At 41.2% G+C, this 18,756-nt stretch overlaps 1 protein-coding gene across 1 annotated transcript; it reads left to right on the top strand.

Moving 5' to 3' along the window:
* The first annotated feature begins 3,581 nt into the window (after positions 1-3,581).
* LOC120030593 (interleukin-5 receptor subunit alpha-like) lies at positions 3,582-18,362 on the top strand. The gene is made up of 9 exons (XM_038976018.1): positions 3,582-3,853; positions 12,529-12,653; positions 13,134-13,278; positions 13,541-13,643; positions 13,894-14,066; positions 14,303-14,436; positions 14,651-14,786; positions 16,178-16,277; positions 16,413-18,362. The coding sequence occupies exons 1-9, from the start codon at positions 3,784-3,786 to the stop codon at positions 16,588-16,590; spliced, it is 1,164 nt and encodes a 387-aa protein (XP_038831946.1). The 5' UTR covers positions 3,582-3,783; the 3' UTR covers positions 16,591-18,362.
* The last annotated feature ends 394 nt before the right edge of the window (positions 18,363-18,756 follow it).

Below are 18,756 nucleotides of genomic sequence, written 5' to 3'. Positions count from 1 at the left end.
GAAACAGGTTTCCCTCAAGAATTTCTCTGTATTTAGTGCCATCCATCATTCCTTCAACTCTGACGAGTTTCCCAGTCCCTGCCGATGAAAAACATCCCCACAGCATGATGCTGCCACCACCATGCTTCACTGTGTGGATGGTGTTCTCAGGGTGATGAGAGGTGTTGGGTTTGCGCCAGACAGAGTTTTTCTTGATGGCCAAAAAGCTCAATTTTAGCCTCATCTGACCAGAGTACCTTCTTCCATATGTTTGGGGAATCTCCCACATGACTTTTGGAAAACACCAAACATGTTTGCTTATTTATTTCTTTAAGCAATGTTTTTTTTCTGGCCACTCTTCCGTAAAGCCCAGCTCTGTAGAGTGTACGGCTTAATGTGGTCCTATGGACAGATACACCAATCTCCGCTGTGGAGCTTTACAGCTCCTTCAGGATTATCTTTGGTCTCTTTGTTGCCTCACTGATTAATGCCCTCCTTGCCTGGTCTGTGAGTTTTGTTGGGCGGCCCTCTCTTGGGGTGGCCCTGTCAGGTTTGTTGTGGTGCCATATTCTTTCAAATTTTTTATAATTGATTTAATGGTGCTCTGTGGGATGTTCAAAGTTTCTGATATATTTTTATAACCCAACCCTGATCTGTACATCTCCACAACTTTGTCCCTGACCTGTTCATGGTGCCGCTTGCTTGGTGGTGCCCCTTGCTTAGTGGTATTGCAAACTCTGGGGCCTTTCAGAACAGGTGTATATTACTGAGATCATGTGAAAGATCATGTGACACTTAGATAGCACACAGGTGGACTTTATTTAACTAATAATGTGACTTCTGAAGATAATTGGTTGCACCAGATCTTATTTTGGGGCTTCATAGCAAAGGGGGTGAATACATATGCACGCACCACTTTTCCGGTTTTTATTTTTTATAATTTTTTTAAACAAGTATTATTATTTTTTCACTTCACCAATTTGGACTATTTTGTGTATGTCCATTACATGAAATACAAATAAAAAACAATTTAAATTACAGGTTGTAATGCAACAAAATAGGAGGGGGGATGAATACTTTTGCAAGGCACTGTATATTTATATATTCTTAATATATGTATATGTTGTGAAATTGTTAGATATTACTTGTTAGATATTACTGCACTGACGGAGCTAGAAACGCAAGCATTTCGCTACACCAGCAATAACATCTGCTGAACACGTGTATGTGACCAATAAAAATGTATCTATTTAATTTTATTTGGGTCTTCCTTTCCTGTGGCGGTCCTCATGAGAGCCAGTTTCATCATAACGCTTGATGGTTTTTGCGACTGCACTTGAAGAAACTTTCAAAGTGTCACGTTCTGACCTTAGTTCCTTTTTTATGTCTTTGTGTTAGGTTGGTCAGGGCATGAGTTGGGTTGGGTAGTCTATGTTCTTTTTTCTATGTTATTGTATTTCTGTGTTTGGCCTGGTATGGTTCTCAATCAGAGGCAGCTGTCGATCATTGTCTCTGATTGAGAATCATACTTAGGTAGCCTATTTTCCCCATTTTGGTTGTGGGTGTTTATTTTCTGTGTAGTGTCTGTTCACCTTGCAGAATTGTTTCGTTTTCTCCTCGTTGTTATTTTGTGTAGTGTTCTGTTTTCAATTAAATTATGACGAACACTTACCACGCTGCATTTTGGTCCTCTTCTCCTTCACCAGACGAGAATCGTTACACAAAGCTCTTCAAATTTTCCGGATTGACTGACCTTCATGTCTTAAAGTAATGATGGACTGTTGTTTCTCTTTGTTTCTCTTTCCAAAAATTAACTTTTAGCAAGGCACACCTGTTAATTGAAATGCATTCTAGGTGACTACCTCATGAAGCTGGTTGAGAGAATGCCAAGAGTGCGCAAAGCTGTCATCAAGGCAAAAGGTGGCTACTTTAAAAATCTCAAATATAAAATATATTTTGATTTGTTTAATACATTTTTTTTACTACATGATCCCATATGTGTTATTTTATTGTTTTAATGTCTTCACTATTATTCTACAATGTATAACATAGTAAAAATAAAGAAAAACCCTGGAATGAGTTGGTGTGTCCAAATATAATTTTTTTCACATTGTAAACAAACGCTTTGGCCGATTTAAAACATGTTTTCAGATTTGTCCATCAGTAAGCTCAGAGAACAAATGTACTAAAGGCAATTATACATTTCTGTTATGGACATGAATGGGATATGTAGATTTGTATTGGGCCGGATATAATAAAAATTTGGTTGAAAAGTGGTGGAATTGCCCTTTAACTGCTGTCTGTGTGTCATCATCAGTTTTAATTGACTGAAGAACTTCATCACATCCTCCAGTCATAAAACAAAAACCTTGTATAGTATTCACACCGCATTTGTTTGCCATTGGCAAGAATTCAAGCCTGGCAATGCAACAGAAAGATGGGGTCTCCCGAGTGACGCAGTGGTCTAAGGCACTGCATCGCAGAGCGAGCTCTGCCACTAGAGATTCTGGGTTTGAGTCCAGGCTCTGTCGCAGCCGGCCGCGACCCGGGAGACCCGTGGTGCGGCGCACAATTGGCCCAGCGTCGCCCGGGTTAGGGGAGGGTTTGGCTGGCAGGGGTATCCTTGTCCCATCGCGCACTGGTGACTCCACTAGCAATTCTGTTGACACGGTCGCCAGGTGTACGGTGTTTCCTCCGACACATTGGTGCGACTGGCTTCTGGGGTAAGTGGGCATTGTGTCAAGAAGCAGTGCGGCTTGGTTGGGTTGTGTTTCGTAGGACACACGGCTCTCAACCTTCGCCTCTCCCGAGTCCGTACGGGAGTTGCAGCGATGAGACAAGACTGTAACTACAAATTGGATACCACGAAATTGGGGAGAAAAAGGGGTAAAAGCAAAATAATAAAAAATGTAAAAGAAAAAAAAAAAGATGGGGCGGCAGGTAGCCTAGCAGTCAAGTGCATTGGGCCAGTAACCGAAAGGTTGCTGGTTTGAATCCCTGAGCTGACTAGGTGAAAAATCTGCTGCTGCACTTTACCCTAACTGGCTCTGGAGAAGAGTTTCTGCTAAATGACTTAAATGTAGATACAGAAGATCTCACATCACTCACCTATTGAAAGCAAACTCCTAAGAACAGCCACAACAACAGTTTCCTAAATGTAGGCCTATGTTGCATGTATGCATTTTTGTTTGTTTTCTATTAGTATCTTATTTTTTTATTTATCATGCAATTCAGAGTTCAATTGAAGGAATTAAAGTTGAACTTGAAACATCTGGAAGTGGAAGAAAATAGGGATCCATTCTTGAATTAAAGAGATCATTAGTTAAAGTTTTATCTCCTATTTTTCATCCTACTTTAAAGTTGAATCTTAGAAATAGAGTAGGCCTATATACAGACATTATGAAAAAGTAGTTCATATTTCTAATGGTAAAATAATGTACTTCCAGTCCATGTGAAGATGTTGAACAATGGATGTCAATGGATCCATAACAACTGCTTATTTAGAGGTGAAAACCCAATTAGGCTTTGTTTCGGCTACAGCTACACAGTAACTATAAACTGAGTTGATGATACAACCACTGCTCAAACTCCGCCCACTTTAACTTCAGAGTAGGATCGGGAGAAATGTAATAGCCTTCTTTCTTAGCACGACAAAACAGCTGTTTTCCATGTTTCGTTTCGGTTTTGTTGGATCTCTGGTTTTCTCCATCCGTTTTAACTGAACAGTGGAACATCTGTTGATAACTTTATTTTGGATAGAATTCGGTCGAAACGGGACAGACAGGTCTTGACAGAGATCACACAATGTACACATGCTGGGGAGTCTTCGTCTTGTACTATTTTGTTTCATTCGTGGCTACACGGCCTGAAACAGGTAATATCATATTTTTTATACTGTTTTTTTTATAACATGGTCGTAGGCTATCTGGTCGTATCTTTTGATATGTTTAGTTTATGTCTTTATTAAACTTGGTTTGCTACTCAGGACGTTTACCGTTAATGACGTCAGAGTGACAAGTTGCGCAAATATTTTCACCACTAAATGTGTCCATACGCACAAGTGCATACTGAGATGATATAGAGTGAACAGATTACTGTGTAATAAATGAGGCAGATACACGTATTGTGTCTTTAATTAAAATGGGAATGCTATACTGTTGACCACATTTAAAATTCCCAAATGCAGGACAAATTGATGATTTCGCGGGACATTCGCTGGACAGTGTAGCCTACATTATATATTTGTTTTTTGGGCATTTAACGTTAGATCTTCTGGGCAATTCAATTACTGTTTCGTGAGAAAATTAGAGCAGAGAGTGTTAAAACTATATAGCCTTGCTGTATTTTGTTTCAATCAAAGCACATTCTGCCTAGTAGCCTACATTTGGCAACATGAGATTTACTGTTGTTGGACTATTCAGCTAACCATCCTAAAATCCCATAAGAATTGATGTGGTGTTTTTGTTATAATAGTAACGTTATTCTATGCTGTTATAGACATATTTGTTTATGTTATGTATGATGCTAATTAATCATTATGTGATCTTCCAAGACATTGATTCAGCTTTGATCTAACTTTAGCAAATAAGCACCACTGTGAGAAGTGACGCTCCGGCGCTACACTGAACGAGCTCATTTAAGCGCACCAGCCACACCTAGCCTATTCATTTTTCTCGCGCAAATTGTGTTTTATGAAAGCCTGGGAGTATTTGACCAATTAAACATTTCTGGTTGGTCTCGGGGAATGTAAATCAGTTAGGAAGCTAGACTTTTAAAACGGGACTGTGAAGTAGCGACAAATATGTTGAATGACAACTAATGAGCATGGAGACTGGAGAGCCTCACACGTTTGACGAAATGACCTTATATCTTTCAGTCTAATAGGGCTATTTACTTACTTTTGTAGCTCTTCATCAGAAGCACGCGTTTTGTAAGTAGTGAGGCCTAACTGTCATCTCCGAGTTTACCTGGAATTTTGCGCGAAACGATTTCAGAAACATGATTGGTTGAAGATAGGCTTATAACATTGGCCTACATTTCGTCCTGCGCTGCACAGAATATCAGATCTCAACAACGAACCTCTTAAGGATCGGCCCCTTTTTTCAATTTTCGCCTAAAATGACATACCCAAATCTAACTGCCTGTAGCTCAGGCCCTGAAGCAAAGATATGCATATTCTTGGTACCATTTGAAAGGAAACACTTTGAAGTTTGTGGAAATGTGAAAGGAATATAGGAGAATATAACACAATAGATCTGGTAAAAGATAATACAAAGAAAAAATACCATCATCTTTGAAATGCAAGAGAAAGGCCATAAGGTATTTTTCCAGCCCAGGTGCGATTTAGATTTTGGCCACTAGATGGCAGCAGTGGATGTGCAAAGTTTTAGACTGATCCAATGAACCATTGTATTTCTGTTAAAAATGTATCAAGACTGCCCAAATGTGCTAATTTGTTTATTAATAACTTTTCATGTTCAAAATTGTACACTCTCCTCAAACAATAGCATGGTATTCTTTCACTGTAATAGCTACTGTAAATTGGACAGTGCAGTTAGATTAACAAGAATTTAAGCTTTCTGACAATATCAGATATGTCTATGTCCTGGGAATTTTCTGGTTACTTACAACCTCATGCTTATCGCACTAGCCTATGTTAGCTCAACCATCCGGTGGATAGGACACCGATCATCACCAGTCCCTCATCATTATTTATGTATATATATATATATATGTATATGTATATATTTTTTTCTTAAGCGCAAAGTGACTGCAAGAGACAGGTTGGAATGTCTGACTGAAATACGGGACAAATCAACCTTTTTTTATTTGTGGTGTTTGAATTTGTTGATAAAAAGCGCGACATGATTGTTTGGTGGACTAGCTATACCAGCTTAATGATCTGTTATTACCTACATTGTTAGGCCTACACAGGGGCGGATTGGCTATCTGGCAATTCTGTCAAATGCCAGATGGTTTCAACCATTTTTTTGTTGGGTGGGCTGGTTGAAATTGACACACACACAAATATGTTTTTTATATAATAATAAATGAAATGAAAAAGGTGACATGGTCCTGGTAAATAAATAAAAAGTTTTCTCTCACAATTTCTCTGTTATACTAATGTTATACTAATCTATAATTAGCCTTTGGCTGATCAGTGGGAAACTGTTTTCTGATAGGCTGAGCTGAGGTCATGCAAACTCACATTCAAAGTCAAAAGCGGCATCAGCAAAGAGACCTGCGCCGACTCTGTCAAAGCCAAGATCACGGATCGTAAAAAACGTAAAGGGTGCCTATAAACGTAGAAAGAGCACATTCTACATTCTCACCTCAATCAAAATGTTCTATTTTTTGGGAGGGTAAAACCATGATTTAGTAAAACAGTAAAGTGCATTATCCCTAGCTGGGTCCTGCTGTTGTGATGAGCACTCTCATCTCCCCCATGCGCTGGATAGAAAATGTGTTCTGATTGTATAGCATTTAAAAATGCAATTGCAGGAAAAACATAGCTTGGGAAGTTTCGTCCCCTTGTCGCTGTCGAAGAGAGGAGGGTCTCAGCTTTCTGTAGGTATAATTTTTAACTATCAATTCAACTCAATAGCAACTATTTTACGACCAAGATATGTAAAATGGTTTTGAGATATGGAGTGACATGCAAAATGTGCACTGACCATAGCAAGGGCAAAGACCTACAGTATAGGTCTCATGGATAGTAGCCTACATTTGCAATTGTTTTTTTAGGACACAATTTACTGTTGAATGAATACAGCAGTGGGTATTATATTTAGAGTTATCTATCTAGTTAATGTGTTTTGAGTTTCCACTTCCTCAGGTGTTGAACCCCAAATTAATTGGCAGCACGCGCAGTGATGTGAGCTAGAGTGGATAAAATGCCTGGGCCAAATTCTAGTCCCAGTCCGCCTTTGGGCCTAAACACATATTATCTGCTTTACTGCTTTGTGTGAGAATAGCGCTAGAGGGGATGGTTGCCGTTTTACGGGCTCCTAAACAATTGTGCTATTTCGTGTGTTTTTTTGCATTGTTTGAAATGTATTTTGAACATAATGTTGATGCTACCGTCTCTTATGACCGGAAAGAGCTTCTGGATATTAGAACAGCGATTACACACCTCGAACTGGACAAATATTTTTTCTTTAATGAATCTGATGCGAAGGATATAATGTTGCACCGAGACAAGGCCCAAATCCCCATCATTCACATTAAGGAAATACAGGGGGCGCAGATCAGGGTGCCTTGTGAGAATTTGTCGGCGAGTGGGTAATGCACCTCTGCCATCTGTTCTATTGACCAACGTGCAATCACTGGAGAATAAACTGGATGAGCTCTGTTCGAGACTATCCTACCAATGGGACATTTAAACTGTAATATCTTATGTTTCACCAAGTCGTGGCTGATCGACGACACAGATAATATACCGTTGCTGGGTTTTCCGTGCATCGGCAGGACAGAACAGCTACGTCCGGTAAGACGAGGGGTGGGGGTGTGTGTCTATTTATCAATAACAGCTAGTGCGCAATGTCTAATATTAAGGTAGTCTCGAGGTATTGCGCGCCTGAGGTAGAATACCTCATGATAAGCTGTAGACCACACTCTCTACCAAGAGAGTTTTCATCTATATTTTTTGTAGCCGTCTATTTACCACCAAAAACGGATGCTGGCACTAAGATTGCACTCAACAAGCTGTATAAGGCCATAAGCAAACAATAAAATACTCCTCCAGAAGTGGTGCTCTTAGTGCCCAGGGACTTTAATGCAGGCAAACTTAAATCTGTTTTACCTAATTTCTACCAGCATGTCACATGTGCAACCAGAGGGAACGAACTCTAGACCACCTTTACTCCACACACAGAGACACGTAGAAAGCTCTCCCTCGGCCTCAATTTGGCAAATCTGACCATGATTCTATCCTCCTGATTCCTGCTTACAAGCAAAAACTAAAGCAGGAAGTACCAGTGACTTGTTCAATACGGAAGTGGTCAGATGACGTGGATGCTATGCTACAGGACTGTTTTGCTGGCACAGATTGGAATATGTTCCGGGATTCATCCAATGGCATTGAGGAGTATACCACCTCAGTCACCGGCTTTATCAATAACTGCATCGCTGACAGTGAAAGTATGTACAGTTGAAGTCGGAAGTTTACATACACTTTAGCCAAATATATTTAAACTCAGTTTTTCACAATTCCTGACATTTAATCCAAGTAAAAATTCCTTGTCTTAGGTCAGTTAGGATTACCTCTTTATTTTAAGAATGTGAAATGTCAGAATAATAGTAGAGAGAATGATTTATTTCAGATTTTATTTCTTTCATCACATTCCCAGTGGGTCAGACGTTGCCTTTAAATTGTTTAGCTTGGGTCAAACATTTCGGGTAGCCTTCCAGAAGCTTCCCACAATAAGTTGGGTGAATTTTGGCCCATTCTTCCTGACAGAGCAGGTGTAACTGAGTCAGGTTTTATAGGCCTCCTTGCTCGCACACGCTTTTTCAGTTCTGCCCACAAATTGTCTATAGGATTGAAGTCAGGGCTTTGTGATGGCCACTCCAATACCTTGACTTTGTTGTCCTGAAGCCATTTTGCCACAACTTTGGAAGTATGCTTGGGGTCATTGTCCATTTGGAAGACCCATTTGCGACCAAGCTATAACTTCCTGACTGATGTCTTGAGATGTTGCTTCAATATATCCACAGAATTTTCCTCCCTCATCATCCCCACCAGTGCCTACTGCAGCAAAGCACCCCCACAACATGATGCTGCCACCCCAGTGCTTCACGGTTGGGATGGTGTTCTTCGGCTTGCAAGCGTCCCTCTTTTTCCTCCAAACATAACAATGGTCATTATGGCCAGACAGTTCTATTTTTGTTTCATCAGACCAGAGGACATTTCTCCAAAAAGTACGATCTTTGTCCCCATGTGCAGTTGCAAACCGTAGTCTTGCTTTTTTATGGCTGTTTTGGGGCAGTGGCTTCTTCCTTGCTGAGCGGCCTTTCAGGTTATGTCGATATAGGACTCGTTTTACTGTGGATAAAAATACTTTTGTACCTGTTTCCTCCAGCATCTTCACAAGGTCCTTTGCTGTTGTTCTGGGATTGATTTGCACTTTTCGCACACCAAAGTACGTTCATCTCTAGGAGACAGAACGCGTCTCCTTCCTGAGCGGTATGACGGCTGTGTGGTCCCATGGTGTTTATACTTGCTTACAATTGTTTGTACAGATGAACGTAGTACCTTCAGGCCTTTGGAAATTGCTCCCAAGGATGAACCAGACTTGTGGAGGTCCACCGTTTTTTTCTGAGGTCTTGGCTGATATCTTTTGATTTTCCCTTGATGTCAAGCAAAGAGGCACTGAGTTTGAAGGTAGGCCTTGAAATACATCCACAGGTACACCTCCAGTTGACTCAACTGATGTAAATTACCCTATCAGAAGCTTCCAAAGCCATGACATAATATTCTGGAATTTTCCAAGCTGTTTAAAGGCACAGTCAACTTAGTTTATGTTAACTTCTGACCCACTGAAATTTTTATACAGTGAATTATAAGTGAAATAATCTGTCTGTAAACAATTGTTGGAAAAATTACTTGTGTCATGCACAAAGTAGACGTCCTAACCGACTTGCTAAAACTATAGTTTGTTTACAAGATATTTGTGGAGTGGTTGAAAAACGAGTTTTAATGACTCCAACCTAAGTGTATGTAAACTTCCGACTTCTTCAACTGTATATATCCCAACCAGAACCCATGGATTACAGGCAACATCTGCACCGAGCTAAAGGCTAGAGCTGCTGCTTTCAAGGAGTGGGACACTAATCTGGACACTTATAAGAAATCCCGCTATTCCCTTAAACGAACAATCAAACAGGCAAAGCGTCAATGCAGGACTAAGACTGAATCCTACTACACCGGATCTGTTGCTCGTCGGATGTGGCAGGGCTTGCAAACTATTCAGACTACAAAGGGAAACCTAGCCTCGAGCTGCCCAGTGACGTGAGCATACCAGATGGGCTAAATGCCTTTTATGCTCGCTTCGAGGCAAGCAACACTGAAGCATGCATGAGAGCACCAGCTGTTCCAGATGACTGTGTGATCATGCTCTCCGTAGCAGATGTGAGCAAGACCTTTAAACAGGTCAACATTCAAAAGGCCGCGGGACCAGACAGATTACCAGGACGTGTACTCAGAACATGCGCGGACCAACTGGCAAGTGTATTCACTGACATTTTCAACCTCTCCTTGACCGAGTCTGTAATACCTACATGTTTCAAGCAGACCACCATAGTCCCTGTGCCCAAGAACTATTCACTGACATTTTCAACCTCTCCCTGACCTAGTATGTAATACATAAACTCAGCAAAAAAAGAAACGTCCTCTCACTGTCAACTGCGTTTATTTTCAGCAAACTTAACATGTGTAAATATTTGTATGAACATAACAAGATTCAACAACTGAGACATAAACTGAACAAGTTCCACAGATATGTGACTAACAGAAAAGTAATATGTCCCTGAACAAAGGGGGGGTCAAAAATCTAAAGTAACAGTCAGTATCTGGTGTGGCCATCAGCTGCATTAAGTACTGCAGTGCATCTCCTCCTCATGGACTGCACCAGATTTGCCAGTTCTTGCTGTGAGATGTTACCCCACTCTAACACTAAGGCACCTGCAAGTTCCCGGACATTTCTGGGAGGAATGACCCGAGCCCTCACCCTCCGATCCAACAGGTCCCAGATGTGCTCAATGGGATTGAGATCTGGGCTCTTCGCTGGTCATGGCAGAACACTGACATTCCCGCGTTCATGGTGTAACTCGGGCAGTTGTTGTTGCCATCCTGTACCTGTCCTGCAGGTGTGATGTTCGGCTGTACCGATCCTGTGCAGGTGTTGTTACACGTGGTCTGCCACCGCGAGGATGATCAGCTGTCTGTCCTGTCTCCCTGTAGCGCTGTCTTAGGCGTCTCACAGTACGGACATTGCAATTTATTGCCCTGGCAACATCTGCAGTCCTCATGCCTCCTTGCAGCATACCTAAGGCACGTTCACACAGATGAGCAGGGGCCCTGGGTATCTTTCTTTTGGTGTTTTTCAGAGTCAGTAGAAAGGCCTCTTTAGTGTCCTAAGTTTTCATAACTGCGACCTTAATTGCCTACCGTCTGTAAGCTGTTAGTGTCTTAATGACCGTTTCACAGGTGCATGTGAATTGTTTATGGTTCATTGAACAAGCATGGGAAACAGTGTTTAAACTCTTTACAATGAAGATCTGTGAAGTTATTTGGATTTTTAGGAATTATCTTTGAAAGACAGGGTCCTGAAAAAGGGACATTTCTTTTTTTGCATGTGAATTGTTTATGGTTCATTGAACAAGCATGGGAAACAGTGTTTAAACTCTTTACAATGAAGATCTGTGAAGTTATTTGGATTTTTAGGAATTCTCTTTGAAAGACAGGGTCCTGAAAAAGGGACATTTCTTTTTTTGCTGGGTTTATATGTTTCAAGCAGACCACCATAGTCCCTATGCCCAAGAAAGCAAAGGTAACCTGTCTAAATGACTACCTCCCCGTAGCACTCATGTCGGTAGCCATGAAGAGTTTGGAAGACTTGTCATCGCTCATATCAACACCATCATCCTGGAAACCCTAGACCCACTCCAATTCGCATACAGCCCCAACAGAGCCACAGATGACGCAATCTCTATCGCACTCCACACTACCCTTTCTCACCTGTACAAAAGGAACACCTATGTGAGAATGCTGTTCATTGACTACAGCTCAGCGTTCAAATTTACAGCTGCACCATCGAGAGCATCCTGACTGGTTGCATCACTGCCTGGTATGGCAACTGCTCGGTCTCCGATCGCAAGGCACTACAGAGGGTAGTGCGTACGGCCCAGTACATAACTGGGGCCAAGCTTCATGCCATCCAGGACCTCTATACCAGGCGGTGTCATAGGAAGGCCGAAAAAATGGTCAAAGACTCCAGTCACCCAAGTTATAAATTGTTCTGTCTGCTACCGCACGGCAAGCAGTACTGGAGCGCCAAGTATAGGTTCAAAATGCTCCTTAACAGCTTCTACCCCCAAGCTGTAAGACTGCTGAACAATTAGGCAAATGGCCACCCGGACTATTTGCATTGACACCAATCCCCTTTTGGTTTACACTGCTGCTACTCGCTGTTTATTATCTATGCATAGTCACTTTACCCCTACCTACATGTACAAATTACCTCGACTAACCTGTACCTCTGCACATTGACTCGGTACCCTGTATATAGCCTCATTATTGTTATTTTATTGTGTAACTTTATTTTAAAAATTCACTTTAGTTTACATAGTTTAAATATATTCTACTTTCTTAAAACTGCATTGTTGGTTTAAGCATTTCACGGTAAGGTGAATGTTGTGAAGGTGAATGTTGACTACATGACGTAGTCAGCGCATGTGACAATTAACATTTGATTTGATTTTCAACCCCTTTATACCCCTGTATGTATCCCACTTAACCCTTAATAAGAGTTGTTGTTGTGTTTCCTTTAGAGCTCCCATCACCAAGAAATGTGACTTTCTCTTGGACGAACGAGATCTGCTGGGAGCTTTCATGGAGTCTACCGGAGAATGTTGATAGTCAGAGATTTAAATACCATATAACACAGATCGGCCAGGTGAGGAAAACGTTACAGGCCGTCCTAGCTACCATCGGTCAACCGAATAGAGTTGTCTGTTGAACATGATTGACTGTCTGCCCACTGTTTTCCAATGGCTTGTAGGCCTACAGATGTGCAGTTATATAAACATGTCCTCGTACTGCTGCAGTACTTGTATTCTGGCACTAGATCAAGTTAAAAAGCTAATGTTGTACTTTACTTTGGATTATTTTTATTTTTTTAGATTACATTTATTGTCCTCTGAAGCCAAAATAATTTTTCACAGACTCATACTGAACATCTCCATAAAACACTAAACGAACAACCCATCATCACCCAGACTAAGGCTTCATCCCAAATGGCACTCTGTGCTCTATATACTGCACTACTTTTGACCAGAGCTCTATGGGCACATTAAACAGTGGTAGATAGCCCCTTATTCCTGTTAAGTTCCTAAATTCATTCCCTCTGTAATATCTTGAATTCTTCTCCTCACAGAAGAACAAAATCATGGTCAGGAAGGAAACCCGGTTAGAGAAGTGTTATCCTCTCATGGGAGGTGTGCGTTTCTTCATACAAACTCAGTGTGATCACAGTAAACGGATGAGTCAAACTGTAGTTCACACCATCCCTCCCCCCACAGGTTGGTTTTCAACAACAGAATGTTCTCCTAAACAACTTTGTCACTCTCTATTGGCTGTTTTTCCAAATCAGATTAAACCTAGTATTGGAAACAACGCATTTTTTAAGGATCTCCATAAACATACTTTTTAGGCCAGTACTAGACAATCTCTGTCCAGGGAACTGGCCATATACAGTATACTACAGAGTTAATCTCATTGACTTGGGTGTAAATCTCTCTCTCTCGCTCTCTACCCTCTCGCTCTTTCTCTCTCCTATAACAGAGTTGGTGAAGAACTTCAAATGTTTTCTCTACTCCTCTAATGCCATGAACTGCAGCTGGCTCCTATCCAATCAGGTCCCAGAAGACCTCCAGCTTTACTACGGGTGAGAACAATTCTACTTCCTGCTTCTCCACCACTCACGGTCCAATACAAGGCTAACTGTGGAAGAGTGTTTATATTCAACAAAATATAGATGAAGAGTTACAAAGATAGTCTTTGTTTGGCTGGTTTTTCAGTTGTTATATCTATGACCCAATGTTTTTCCTGATTGGGTCATGTGGTTAGGAAATATTTAGGACCGTAACTATGACAACACCTATACAATCTCAGTCCCGTCATTTCTGATGTTTCAGGTTCAAAAATATGAGTAAGGTATCAGAATGCAATGAGTACCTGTACAACGGCAATCAGAGGACAGGATGTCATCTGAGAGGAGACTTCCACATACCGATCTTCTTCCAGGTCAATGGGACTCTCAACGGTTCATCGGTACGGAATACCTTCGAGGTGAATCCTCAGGACCATGGTAAGACTAAAACTACTCTATTTTCACTCTTCGGGCTAAATCTGAGGCTAAAATCTAAATAATAAATAGTCTGAGTCATTATAGTTTCCTTATTATTTAATTAACATCATCGTAATCACGTTGCATCAACATCCCGTGGCGATTTGGCTTAATTTGTTTCTAATTTTCATCAATGTATACAGTTTTTCTCTCAAAGGTTGCTTTATTAACTCTTTCTCTGTCCATGCTTCCTGCAGTGCAGCCCATACCTCTTGAATTGAAGATCACAGAGGAAGGGAGCAATCTCAATATTAGCTGGATTTCCCCAGAAATAAGACATCCACACTGTTGGAAGTACATCATCAACTATACCAGATGTAAAACACCTGAGGTAAGGAAAGAGAAGTGTGGGCAGTGATTCTGTATGGGCAGTGATTCTGCCATTGTTTCGTTTTAGCACTTGTCTCCAAAAATGTTATTGTCTTTTACAACCAGCCACTGTATAAAGTACACTTTTATTTATCAACTTTGTTGTCTTGAATTACAGTATGTAGGTTTAGTAGAGTAAAAGCACTCAAATGTCTGTTGCTGTAATGTCGTTCCAGAGTAAGTCCTTAGAAGAGAAGACTTGGATCATGGTGAACTATGACCCTCACTGTCAGTACCGTGTTCGCATTAAACCCATCTTTTTACATGGGTGTGGTATTGGAGAGGGTGACTGGACTGAGGAGGAAATATATGGTATGGTTTCCCCGTTCTTTCTTTCTTCTTGCGCCATCCTCTCTCATAATTATAAGCTAAATAAAATGGAGCTGGTAGAATCAAATTGTATTTGTCACATGCGCCGAATACAACAGGTGTAGGTAGACCTTACAATGAAATGCTTACTTACAAACCCTTTTGAGTTAAAGTGACTGTGCATAGATAATAAACAGAGAATAGCAGCAGCGTAAAAGGGAGGGGGGGGCAATGCAAATAGTCTGGGTAGCCATTTTATTAGCTGTTAAGAAGTCTTTTGGACCTAGATTTGGCGCTCCAGTAGCTCTTGCCGTTTGGTAGCAGAGAGAACAGTCTATGACTAGGGTGGCTGGAGTCTTTGACCATTTCTAGGGCCTTCCTCTGATACCACCTGGTATAGAGGTCCTGGATGGCAGGAAGCTTGGCCCCCGTTATGTACTGGGTCGTACGCACTACCCTCTGTAGTGCCTTGCGATCTGAGGCCAAGCAGTTGCCATACCAGGCAGTGATGCAACCAGTCAGGATGCTCTCGATGGTGCAGCTGTAGAACGTTTTGAGGATCTGAGGACCCATGCAAAATATTTTCAGTCTCTTGAGGGGGAATAGGCTTTGTCATGCTCGCTTCACGACTGCCTTGGTGTGTTTAGACCATGATAGTTTGTTGTTGATGTGGACACCAAGGAACTTGAAGCTCTCAACCTGCTCCACTACAGCCCCGTCGATGAGAATGGGGGAGTGCTCGGTCCTCCTTTTCCTGTATTCCACAATCATCGCCTTTGTCTTGATCACGTTGAGGGAGAGGTTGTTGTCTAGGCACCACATGGCCAGGTCTCTGACCTCCTCCCTATAGGCTGTCTCATCGTTGTCGGTGATCAGGCTGTTGTGTCATCGGCAAACTTAATGATGGTGTTGTAGTCATGCCTGGCCATGCAGTCATAAGTGAACAGGGAGTACAGGAAGGGATTGAGCACTCCTGTGGGGCTCCCATAGTCACTTTAACCATACCTACATGTACATACTACCTCAATAAGCCTGACTAAACGGTGTCTGTATATAGCTTTGCTACTCTTATTTTCAAATGTCTTTTTACTGTTGTTTTATTTCTTTACTTACCTACACACACACACACACATACCTTTTTTTCGCACTATTGGTTAGAGCCTGTAAGTAAGCATTTCACTGTAAGGTTGTATACCTGTTGTATTCGGCGCACGTGACAAATAAACTTTAATTTGATTTGACATACACAATCCATGTCTCAATTGTCTCAAGGCTTAAACATCTTTATTTAAGCTGTCTCCTCCCATTCATGTACACTGATTGAAGTGGATTTAACATCTTATTAGCTGGTTATATGTAAACCTCTATCCTGACGTTGTTGTTTGTTTGTTTAGGTAAAGATGGGAATCGGGATTGGCACCTGCATGTTGCAGCCATCTTCATTTCAGTCATGGCGGTTATAGTTTCCATCCTGGTTTGTTTTTGTATAAGGAAGTGAGTACACATCAATCTATACACGTCTGAATTCACTCCACAAAATATGGGATACTGCAATCTCTGAATGGTGATGAATATATTGTAGGTCCTTTTTTAGATATTATACCAAATGACTGTGTCTTCTGCCTATAGATACAAGGACAAGATCCTCCCCAAAGTTCCCAAGCCAACCAACCTCATCAGTGATATGTTCAACAACAACAATGAGATGAGCGTTAATGAGAACCTCTACATCCCAGCACAAGAGGAAGTAGACTGTAAGATCACCCTAGTACAAGACCAGCAGAGAAACGACATGAATATACAGTGAACCTGTGGACAAGCTGGTAGTGGCCCAGCAGACTGGGAGGACCTCAGTGTTTTAATCTTGTGTGGTGGTGGCTTTTTGACTCAACATGGGATACTTTGAGAATTAACACCGGTAACCGGGATCCCGGGACTGTCCCAGGACCACTCTTCACATTTCCTGAAAAAATAAAATGACAAGACCCGAGAAATTACAACATTTTCCACCAATGTTGCACTAATGCAATTCCACAAAATACACATGCGCAGCAGTAAATTAGCTAAAAATAAAATAGCACATTATCCAAACAGGTAAGCCTTTACCTTAGCTTATTTACTTCACACAAAGTCTCCATAAATTCAAAGCACACACATACTTGACACTGCTTGACTGCACACGAGAAACGAATGCAGTTTAGAGTTATCGTCAGAACTGAAAATTCGATCCCGGTCCGACCCGAGCCTGGTGAGATGAAGTCGGAGTCCGACATCACAGAAATAAAATTAGCCCCAACGCGAAAAAAAGGCAGATTTCTGGAAAACAGTAGGCTATGTTGATTTAAACTGGTGTTGAGAACAACATGGCGGAGGCGGAGTGAGGAGATGAGGAAACAGACATTGGGCCAGGATAAGCACAGAGAGGAAAACTCGCCTTATTATGATCATCTGAATGATGAAAATATTGTAAAAAGGTATTCTAATGCAATTGAAGGCATGTATCAAATTCATGCTTATACTGAATCTCCCGAAGTCATATCCAACCGTTATACTAATTCAAACCAATAGTTGTGTGTGGTCACGTAGATTATAATTTCAGCACCGTTTTGACCGGGGCAGCGCCATCACGGTGCTTTGAGACAAGCTTGGGGGACTCGTCTAGATAAATCAATCAATGTCACATTTTTGTTTTCATTGAATCTCCGCTTGGATATTTGGTAACCATTAGGCTACGTTGTAGTGTGCTAATGATAATCTTTTTTGCTCTATTTTGCTCTTCACTCGCGTAGTAGCTTGTCCTACTCCCAACCAAAAGTCTGTGACATATCTGATAATCAATCAATGTGATTTTGTTTCACTGAATCTCTGTTTTGTATATTTGGTCGATTGCTCTCTGGCTGTACAAGTTGAAATGGTAGCTCATTTATTCATTTGCTCATCTATCACTGATCAGAAACATTTAGCATGCAATAATGTAGCCTAAATCAAGTGTATTATTTATCTATTGACTCACTAGCCTTTATATAAAGGCTATTTTTCTATCGTCCCAATCCCACTGAAACCCAAAATCCTTCATTGTAATCCATAGGTTGCTTTATCAGAGCACGTCTCGCCTATGCATGTCAAAATACCGCTATAACATTTCCCCCGCCTCTCTGCACTGTCTCGTATTGCTGCCCTAATGAGAGCTTCAATAGAGAATGTGTGGTCAACAAACGATATGAGAGTAGATGTGAACAGTTGGTCCCTGTTAAGATACTGTAGTGGAAATGTTAGTGTCCTCTGTGTCTCTGCATGTTGTTTCCTGATTCTTGTGTTAGGATGTTCTGTGACTGCTCTCAGGAAAAGGACTGATAGAAGAAGAACAGAAAGAAGGGAACACATTGTTACTTTGGTCCAACACCTAGAAACTATGTGTGCGCGGTCATTATCAGCTTATTGCACCCTGAGAGCTGAGACGCCTAGTTTGTGCATCAGTATAAAGAGTGCTGAAGGGAGAGCAGCCCTTCAGAGCTTCTGACAGACTTTGTTGTAACCTCTCTGGCCGATATCAATAAAGATTTGTTCATTTAACTTTGACTTGGAGTCCTTAGTGGTAATTTCCACGACAATACCTTCATATTTAAACCATTTCCTCTCTTCATCTCCCTGTTTTTCATGAGCTGATCTGCTGTATGTAAAATCATCAACTCGATTTTGCCAATTATCACTCAATCAAAATGTATTTATAAAGCCATTTTTACATCACCAGATGTCACAAAGTTCTCATACAGAAACCCAGCCTAAAATCCCAAACAGCAAGCAATGCAGATGTAGAAGTACACTGGATAGGAAAAAATCCCTAGAAAGGCAGGAACCTAGGAAGAAACCTAGAGAGGAACCAGGCCAGCACCTCAGGAGTAAATGTCAGTTGGCTTTTCATAGCCGAGCATTTAGAGGTCGAGACAGCAGGTGCGGTAGAAAAAGAGAGAGC

This window comes from Salvelinus namaycush, chromosome 36, assembly GCF_016432855.1.
Source record: "Salvelinus namaycush isolate Seneca chromosome 36, SaNama_1.0, whole genome shotgun sequence".
NCBI lineage: Eukaryota > Metazoa > Chordata > Actinopteri > Salmoniformes > Salmonidae > Salvelinus > Salvelinus namaycush.
This window is presented reverse-complemented; position numbering and strand designations above follow the sequence as displayed.